Source organism: Lycium barbarum, chromosome 2 (genome assembly GCF_019175385.1).
Source record: "Lycium barbarum isolate Lr01 chromosome 2, ASM1917538v2, whole genome shotgun sequence".
In the NCBI taxonomy this organism is placed as follows: Eukaryota; Viridiplantae; Streptophyta; class Magnoliopsida; order Solanales; family Solanaceae; genus Lycium; species Lycium barbarum.
In genome coordinates, this window is record NC_083338.1 from 46,159,044 (window position 1) to 46,168,786 (window position 9,743).

At 33.7% G+C, this 9,743-nt stretch overlaps 3 protein-coding genes across 4 annotated transcripts; 1 reads left to right on the plus strand and 2 right to left on the minus strand.

Moving 5' to 3' along the window:
- The first annotated feature begins 4,124 nt into the window (after positions 1-4,124).
- Positions 4,125-5,051, plus strand: LOC132628528 (uncharacterized). Its single transcript, XM_060344307.1, has 2 exons — positions 4,125-4,310; positions 4,563-5,051. The coding sequence occupies exons 1-2, from the start codon at positions 4,125-4,127 to the stop codon at positions 5,049-5,051; spliced, it is 675 nt and encodes a 224-aa protein (XP_060200290.1).
- Positions 5,052-5,707: 656 nt separating this feature from the next.
- LOC132628529 (uncharacterized) lies at positions 5,708-6,207 on the minus strand. Its single transcript, XM_060344308.1, has 2 exons — positions 6,021-6,207; positions 5,708-5,933 (listed from the first exon to the last, which is right to left on the minus strand). The coding sequence occupies exons 1-2, from the start codon at positions 6,182-6,184 to the stop codon at positions 5,708-5,710; spliced, it is 390 nt and encodes a 129-aa protein (XP_060200291.1). The 5' UTR covers positions 6,185-6,207.
- A 732-nt stretch (positions 6,208-6,939) lies between these two features.
- Positions 6,940-9,062, minus strand: LOC132620139 (uncharacterized). 2 transcript variants are annotated; one of them, XM_060334842.1, is made up of 6 exons: positions 8,997-9,062; positions 8,778-8,903; positions 8,555-8,695; positions 7,976-8,101; positions 7,227-7,876; positions 6,940-7,137 (listed from the first exon to the last, which is right to left on the minus strand). In XM_060334842.1, the coding sequence occupies exons 1-6, from the start codon at positions 9,054-9,056 to the stop codon at positions 6,984-6,986; spliced, it is 1,257 nt and encodes a 418-aa protein (XP_060190825.1). In that variant the 5' UTR covers positions 9,057-9,062; the 3' UTR covers positions 6,940-6,983. The 2 variants fall into 2 exon arrangements, with proteins under 2 accessions (XP_060190825.1, XP_060190830.1); XM_060334847.1 differs by lacking the exon at positions 8,778-8,903.
- Positions 9,063-9,743: the final 681 nt, after the last annotated feature.

Below are 9,743 nucleotides of genomic sequence, written 5' to 3' on the forward strand. Positions count from 1 at the left end.
CCTTCGGACAGCCGCTTTCGGCATAGTAACATAATAGTCCCTTCGGACGGCCGCTTCCGGCAGAATAATGATAATGGCCCCTTCGGGCATGCCACTTCCGGCATAATAACATAATAGTCCCTTCGGACGGCCGCTTCCGGAATAATAGTGATGATGGCCCCTTCGGGCATGCCGCATCCGGCATAATAATAGTGATGGCCCCTTCGGGCATGCCGCTTGCGACATTAACAATAATGATGGCCCTTTCGGGCATGCCGCTTCCGGAATAATAATAGTGATGGCATGAAATGTAAACATAAGTCGTAAATGGAATGAAATAGTAAAACCTCGCACCCCGTTCGGAGTGGTTTTGGAAAATTAATTAGTAAAATCTCGCACCCCCTTCGGAGTGGTTTTGAAAATCAAACTTTATATTTCCTTTAGTATAAAACTAGTTTTCTCGAAATCATTAGTAAAATCATAAACACGTTTCAAGTCAATCCGAATTAGCATAAGAAATTTATGGACATTATTCAAATCTAACTTTATGTTTCCTTTAGTATAAAACTAATTTCCTCGAAATTATTAATGAAACCATATGCACGACTCGATTGGCATAAGGTAAACTGATGCCATATGTTATATAGCACGCTCAGACATAAGCTGAGGCCACAGCACACTCAGAGATCAGCTGAGGCCATAGCACACTCAGACTTAAGCCGAGGCCATACGTTATATAGCACGCTTAGTCGCGTCATGAAATCGTTTAGAAAAAAAAACTATATGGACGTCATGTATGAAATCAAACCCTTCTCATTTGTCTCATTCGAGACTCACAAATTAAATATATAATGCATAGGTAAGAGAAAGACCTTATGAATGTCCCCTTCGGGATTTAGACAGCATTATGAAGTCGCACAACTTGAGAATGCCCCTTCGGGATTAAGAGGTCAAAGAACTCAGGATATCATACATCTAGGAATGAATTCATTATGGATATCGTTACGCTATGTTTCCAAAACAATCCGAGTTAGCATATGAAAGTTTGGAACGTTATTTATTATAGAACCTTCTACGAACGTTTTAAAGCAATCCGAGACTGTCTACGAAAGTTAGGGACATTAATACTTATACAACTCTTTTATGTTTGTTTGATTTTGACTTGGCAAGAAATTGGACTAACTATGAAAACTAAAAGTACCATAAATATGAACCGGAGGAAGTAAGGGCCAAAAAAGATTCACAAAAAGTTACTCACTCCGTTTCAAAATATTTGTCTAGCTTTGACTTGGCAAGAAGTTAAACTAAATATGAAAACTAAAAGTACTATATAATATGACCCGGAGGAAGTAAGGGGCAAAAAAAGATTCACAAGAAATTATTCACTCCGTTTCAAAATGTTTGTCTGATTTTGACTTGGCAAGAAGTTTAAGGAAGTAGAGAAGACTTTTGAATGTTGTGGTATTAAATTAAAGATGTGTAGAATATAACAAAATGCCCTTTAATCTTATGGTTTTAAACGTGTCATGTGAAAAGTTGGAATTAAAGAGTTACCGAAAAAGAAGAAAAACATTCTTTTTTAAATAGACTAAAAAAAACAAAGGACAAACATTTTGAAACGGGGGACTTATAATATCACTAGACATTAATTATAGTAACATTTTCATAAACAGCTACCTTTTAGCTCCTTCTAACAACCTATAACTACATGTTCTACATTTACAATTCGTAGCTAGAGGACTCTATATTTAGCTAGTAGAAGGGTATACTAAAATATAGTATAAATATAACGGAAATACATACGCTGGGCTAACTGAAAGTGCTATATTTATGGAAACAAAATCTGTTCCAATTTAAAATATTAATCAGTTTTAATGTTCCTTGATTCACGCAAATATCCTCCCATTCAATATCTGATCCCATATCACATTCAAACGGCTAACAAATTCAAAAAAATTTGAATTAAAAAAGTACATTCATATTGTTAACAAAAAATAAAAGGGTTCAAAAACTAGTTCATCAAAAAACTTTGAAAAATAACAATATCAAACCAGTGAACAGAGCTTGATTTAAAGGACGAATATATATTTGATTTCATCTGTTGAAATATCGAATTCAAGTTGAGTTCATAATTAAGGTAACAACTTTTTGACTGCAACTTTTTTATTTTTTCTGAAATTTTGAATATACGAAAACTCAAATTCATAGATTCAAAATATTATTGTTTCAGCTAAATTGAATATAACACATTGTTGTATTAAAAAACAACAGCATAATGACAAGCGTAACTGCGTTGATCCGACATTCTAGTTTTTGGAACGATCAGAATTGTTTTGTGAATTACAAAATTGATGTCGTTGTATTCACTGATAATTGCAATTACGATGAGTTAGTTCCTACGATTACAAATCAATTAGTCGTGGATACTGTCAGAAAAACTATTTCAATAAAATATACCGTTGAAGGCGATTTTCAACCAATGGAAATACACAACGATATGGGAGTTCGTGTGTACGTTGAGCTTAAGAGAGAAAACATAGTTTTTGGGATGTATCCAATGTGCGTTAGTATTCATGATTTTGATGTTGAGGATGATGCAACTGGTAATCGTATTATTAGAGATGATGTGCTGCAAATTAGATATAGCGAGAATCGGGATGGTATGGATGTTTGTGATTCTACAGGGAAGGTTGTTGCTTTGTTTGAGAATGATAACAATTTTGTAATTTCGAACCCGGAAACGAAAGGAGTTTTTGTCGATCAAATTTACTAGGATAAGGAAACTTTGAAAATTGTGATGACGAAATATGCAATTCGTGAAAGATTCAATTTCAAAACAGAGAGATCGAATGCTATAAGGTATGATTTTCTACATGTATTCTGGTAACTATATTGCAGATGTATTTTTGTTATATTTGTACTATAATGAGATGATTTGTTAACTTGTTTAGCATACTGTTTATTAAAAAATGTTTGATGCAATATATTTCTGATATATTTTTTGTATATTTCGACTATATTTAATTGATTCAATATGTACTATTTGCATTGTATTATGTAGCTATACTCTGGCATGTTGGTCGCCGGAGTGTAAATGGAAGTTCAGAGCGTCAAGAATTGGGAATTTTGAAATGTTCAGGGTTATTGGAGGACAAAGTGTATTCACAAAGACAAGCAACAAGTTGGTTTATTGGAGAAGCGGTTGTCAAGGCGAAAATAACTAACCATAAAAGGAAGGTCACCCCTGGGGATATAATAGACGATGTCAAAAATGAATTCGGCATAGATGTTTCTTATATGATGGCATGGAGAGCTAGAGAGAAGGCTATATAAGATTTCAGAGGTGATCCAGCTGACTTATACAAGAAGTTGCCGGCATATATATATATACATCCTTGATAAAACGTATCCTGAATCGCTTGTTAAGATGCATAAATCACCAGAAAATGAGTTTATGTATTTGTTTGTAGCACTCAAAGCATTCATAATAGGATTCGAGTGTTGTAGACCAATAGTTGTAGTGGATGGTGTACACCTTAAATCAACGTATAATGGTACATTTATGTCGGCAAGTACTTTGGATGGAGCAGGTATGTGTAATTCTATTCTATGAATGTTTTTTTTTATATATAAATACAACAATATGCTATTGATTTGCAAAAAACGATGCTAAAAACATACTCTGGATATATTGCTGGTGTTATCTTGTGAATAATATATGCTGAAATACACTGTAAATATGTTGTGGATATATTGTAAATATATATTGTTGTTTTTATAAATAATGTTGCTAAAACACAATGTGAGATCAAATTCAGTTAAAATATGTGTTGAATATATTATAAATATATATTGATTTTTGTAGGTATGGTGTGATAGATTCTGAGAATAATAAGTCCTGGATGTGGTTCTTTGAATCGTTCAAGCAAGCTTATGGTGTTAGGAAAAATATGTGTGTCGTGTCCGACAGACATGAAAGCATAATACACGCAGTTTCTAAGGTGTATCCTATTGTTCCTCATTTGGCTTATATATGGCATTTGTGGAAAAATGTGACAAAGCAATACACAACAAACATTGAGGTGTTGAGTCCTATATTTTATTCACTGGCGAAGGCATACACCTAGGATGAGTTCGATAAATTGATGGACAAGATTGGGAATGTTGATATTTGGGTAAAACGATACCTAGAAGATGTTGGAAGGGATAAATGGTCTAGGCTTTATTCACCTGTTAACAGAGGATGGACAATGACTTCGAATATAGCCGAATGTATTAATGGTAAACTGGTTGCTGCAAGAGAGTTACATATTTTTGATTTCCTTGAAGAAGTGAGGAAGATGTTTGGTAGATGGAATTGCACAAATAGAAAAAATGGTACCTACACATTCACAACACTGATGAGGCGGTATCAAGAGATGTTGTCGATCAACGAGTACAAATCAATACGAATGAGGGTATCTTTGTTTTGCAACACAAAATTTTAATCTATGTTTTACTATATCCAATCTATATTTATCAATATTCCCAATATGGTAAAACTGCTCAGTTTAATGCTTGTTTATTGGTTAAATGGTTCTCAGGTTGAAGCGTCAACTGAATATGTTTACACAGTTAATGATGGACCGAGGCGTTTCATAATCGATTTGAGGAAGAAAACTTGCAGCTGTAGGATGTTCCAACTAGACGAGATACCGTGTTCTCATGCATGGGCAGTATTGAAAAATAAAAATTTGACTGCTGATGCATATTGTTTGGAATTATGCAAGCCAGAAACAGTTATGAACACATATGATGTGCCTGTTGATCCTTTTCCCGATGAGACCGAGTGGAATGTTCCTAAAAACATATCAGATGAAGTTGTTATGCCACCGATCTATAAGAGACCCCCTGGGAGGCCAAAAAAGAAGAGGGATAAGCCATTACAGGAGTTGATGATTGGTAAACGCAGGAATGCTGCGGTAAATGTGGACGTCTTGGTCATAACAGATGTTCGTGTGATAATCCGTCGCTCAATAAGAAGAATGAATAAGTCCATTTTGATATTATTTGTTAAGACAATTCTACTTTAATTTTCTGTTTGAAATAAAAATGAATTCATCTTGAATTCATACTATTCTAGTATGGTTATATTTCACATGGTTGAACATCCGATGTTTTTTGATGTTATGTTATATTGGTGGTTTAATGAGATTTGAAAAGTCTACTCTATATAAACTGATTTGACCTTTTGTTTTGGATTTATGCTTTAATAGTTGTATTTCGTATATATTTTGGCTATATTTTAGTTGCATTTTGTCTGATCTGGTAGATAATACTTATTCTGGTTTACTGTTATCTATATTTCATATATATTTTACATATATTTGGAGTGTATTTAGATGAAATTTTAACTTCTGTAACACACTGTACATTAAAAGTGGACTTATGGAATATATATAAGTTATATTTTCTGTATATTTTGACTGTATTTAAATGGTTAAATATACTACTTTGTTAAAGGAATACATTTCACAGAAAATGATAATGGAATTTATACATTGAAAAAATAACATACTTGAAAGAAACAACCATATAAAAACCATAAGGTGGTGTTCAACATTAATCATCCTAAAAAACATTACTGCACAAGAAACGATATGTCCAAAATGAAAAAATAGCAACAAAAGTCGCAACCAACTATGCTATTGTTAAACATGAAAATCAAAAATACAAAAGACTTGGCGTCCTAATCAAGATCCTCTTTATCAACTGCATCGTAATCAACTGCCGGTCTAATTGGTCTTGGAGGCTGCTCGTTATCACTTGATGCATTGTTGTTTGACTTATCCCATGCATAGTCGCATAAAAGGGCATTGTATCTCATACGGAATAACTTTGCATTGAATTCGGTTGGGATGACTTCACTTGAGCTCAAGTATTCAGCAAAGGCTGCCACATACACACCACAATCCCTGAAAAAATGATCAAAAAATTTACTGATCAAAACCCAAGAAAAAATAGATGTATTTATTGTGTTTTTTGTTGGAAGAAATTCTTACATGCTAGCGAGAGCTTGTTGCGGGAGATTGTCTACATTCACAATGTCAAAGTTGTCGGTCTGTTCTCTGTTTCTGTACGAAGGACGTGTGGCAAAATCTATATCCGCCTTCTTCTCATAGAAGTCAGTCATTTGTAGATTGTGTGTCACAAGAGTAGCCAACATTTTAATTCCGGCTTTAACGACAGCATCATGCAGCTCGGTATGACTTGTATACGTAGATGCACCTGTTTGTAAAAAGAAAAAATACGATAACAACAAACATATAAATTTTGTAGAAAAATGAATGATTTTTTCAAAGGATGAGAGCACACCTGTCAATGAATGATATCACAACCAAAATCCAGTGATTTTCCTCTTTTACATTGACAGGAATTAGTACATTGTCAACAGTATACCATGGTACATTAGCCAATAGCCTATGCCCGTTAATGTACTCACACAGTTCATCTTTCTTACTAGTGACACTTCTGGATGAATCGGGGTTTTCCCAAGATGTGTAAATTTCAGCAATTAAAGTGTGAAAAATACGGCTGACAGTGGTAAATATGTAATTGTTGTTATTGTGATACTTCCCCTTCTTGCGTAGGTAGTAGAAAATAACATCAATATGCTGTAAAAACATCAATTCAGTGACTATAATCAATACTATCTTCAATAAAACTATTGATGTGTATATATTAAATATAGTGAAATATACTGTTAAATATAGCAAAAAAAACAATTCTGTACTTAATCAGTACTATGCTCAACTAATAAATTAATGTCTCTATATTAAATATAGTGCAAATATAATGATGAAATATTTTTAAAATACAATCCAGTAATAATGTAAGTACAGAATTGTGATATATATATATATATATATATATATATGTCAAATATAGTAAAAATATACTCTAGATACATCACACTGTAATTCTATTATAAAACATAAAAAGCTTAGATAACAAGCAAAAACACGTCAAACCTCATCAGTCCAAATTTGCCCATCCATGGATAACAAGTAGAACCAGTTTTTGTCGGATATGACTGTAACGCCTAAATGTAACCGAAGTTCGGTATCAGCAGGATCCAGTCCTTCCTTGTTCTTTCTGTAATGATTTTCCTTGGGTTTCCTGTATATCAACAACAGAAAGAACATACGTTAATTTTATTAAGAATTGATTTCTGGAAAACTAAAAAAATAAGTTGTGAAAATAATTACTTTTTGTCGTGCGATTTCAACAGATCCTTCTCAAGCCACTTTTGATAATCTTGAAGAAACGAAGTATCTAACGGGGCATTGATAGGGTGCTCAACAAATGGGTGTTTTTTCTGATAAATGCAAGGACTGATATTTTTGGCAGAAGAACCCGCTGAGCTGAAATTGGGACAATAAGGGGACAGGTTGTATTTGCTTGGTTTCCTTTCGTGGGTAGCCCCTGGGTGGAAAATGATTTGTGCTTCAGGGTTTGAAAGCTGTGCAGTCTCATCCCTTGAGCTTTGACCGGCATTTGATTGTACAGGAACTTGTTGTCTAGTTTCATCACTTGAACTGTGGCCAACAATCAGTTGTACTCCAACTTGCTGTTCAGTTTCATTAGTTGAACTTTGTCCAGTTGTTGGTTGTACTCCAAGTTGGATTGCTATCTGAGAATTGCAAATCATCCATTGAGAGATCGTTACTGAATTATCGTCCGGAATCTGAGGGGTCCTTAAACTTGACAAATCGGCTTGATCATTGCGTGGTACTGGAGGAGGACCGAGAAGAATAATAGATGCTAAAGGACAGTTGACTAGCAAGTCCGCTATCATTTCCTCTGATGCGGTAAATTCAGCATTAGCATTCTCCATATCACCAATTTGCTGAGATTCCTGAAAGAAAAAACAAACAAAAAACGACTGGTGTTTGTCAATTATTGCTTATCAAAACGATATGTGATTGACACTTAAAAGCCACATTTCATTACTTACATCAAATTTTAATTGGATTGGTGATATGGGCACTCCATCTGTTTGTGCATCACTTTTAACTCCCGTTTCTTTATCCACATCAACAACAGAAACTGGATCATTAATTGGCAACCCAACTGCCTCAACCTAAAACAATAAAAGCATGGTTCAAATAAATTTACAGGCATCAGTAAAACAAATACACATATACACATATATAGCACTGCTATAAAATTTAAAAGTTTCATATAAATATAGTCAAAATATATGAAAAATATATCTGAAATATAGTCAACAGAAACCAGAATAAGTAACATTGAACATAATAATCAAGATACAATTAAAATATATCCAAAATATATATGAAAAACAACTATTAAAAAATCAATCCAAAACAAATATAGCATTGATATTATATATAAACGCAATCATAACAAATATAGCACAAATAGATACAGCAAATGGGACAGACTAAAAAATGACTAGGTGAAAAATATATATGTAAATACACTATAGGTAATACTAAACAAAAATAAATTGCAAGATTTTTACTTTGAAAATATACTGCAAATATAGCAAAGTGAAAGAAAAAATGAGTACCACCGGATGACTCCTCTGCGCGGAAGTTGCACCACCACCTTGATTCTCTTCGGTTGAAACCTTTACTGCACCGCCACTTTGATTGCCTTGAGAAATCCCACCATCAGTATTTAATTCAGCTTGCAACATTGTGTCTCCGACCTTTAAAATTTTCCAAAAAAAATATAAAGTCTTCTAATACATATATCAAAATAACTTAAAAAGTTAATATTTCCATTTTAACCATGTTGTCTTCGACTACGTCGTTGACAGTTGGTGTGCCTTTATCAGAACGATGAGGTTGGCTTTTCTCATGTGAGTGTTGTATGCCAACATCATGTTGATGTGTCGGGGCTTTACTATCAGCGAGCTTCAAAAATATATCTTATTAATAAAAAAGGAAACCGGCTTGTTAATGCCTATAATGTATTTATTAAACATAACTTTTAGTTTTGATTTTTACCTTATCTGGTGTTTGATTGCCCTTTATTGCATCTAATAACTTTTTGAAGTTGTTATCCATGTAGTTTACCTACAGTTTTGAAACACAAAAATAGAATTAGAATTGTTAATTACTTGACACAAGCAATATGAAGTAACAAAAACATATTGAAAGCAAAACGCTTACTTCTTTCTTGAAAATCTGAATCTCTTCCCTTATCAGTTTAAACTCATTTGTTCCGGGTCCTGTAGGTGCATCTGGTTTCCTTGTCCCTTTTATTCGAGATTCCTTCCGTGATGGTTTTTTCCTAGAAGGAGAAATAGAAACGGGAAACTGTGTCCGTTTCTTGCATTGCGGGGAATCAGAATTGGCACTCCTTTGTTGCTGTTTGCCACTGGACATATGCGGTGGTGTGGTACTAAAATCATCATAATCATCGTCTACCAAATCAGTACCATGTACACCATCAACTCCATGTTTGACGTCTGGTATATCATGTTCAACAAGAGGCAAATTAAGAGTCTCCAACTCATGGGGTGTTGGCACAACTTCCTCAAATCTACAAGACTGTGAACAACAAAATATAGAAACTAAATTACCATATATATCTACATTAGGGACATCCTAAAATATGAGGAAAAATATAGTCAAAATATATTGATCACAAATGTCTTACTTCATAAATATAGTCAAAATATAATCAAAATATACTATGAAAAACAAACAAATGAAAACAGTTAAATGGTAAAGGACACAAACAAATATAAC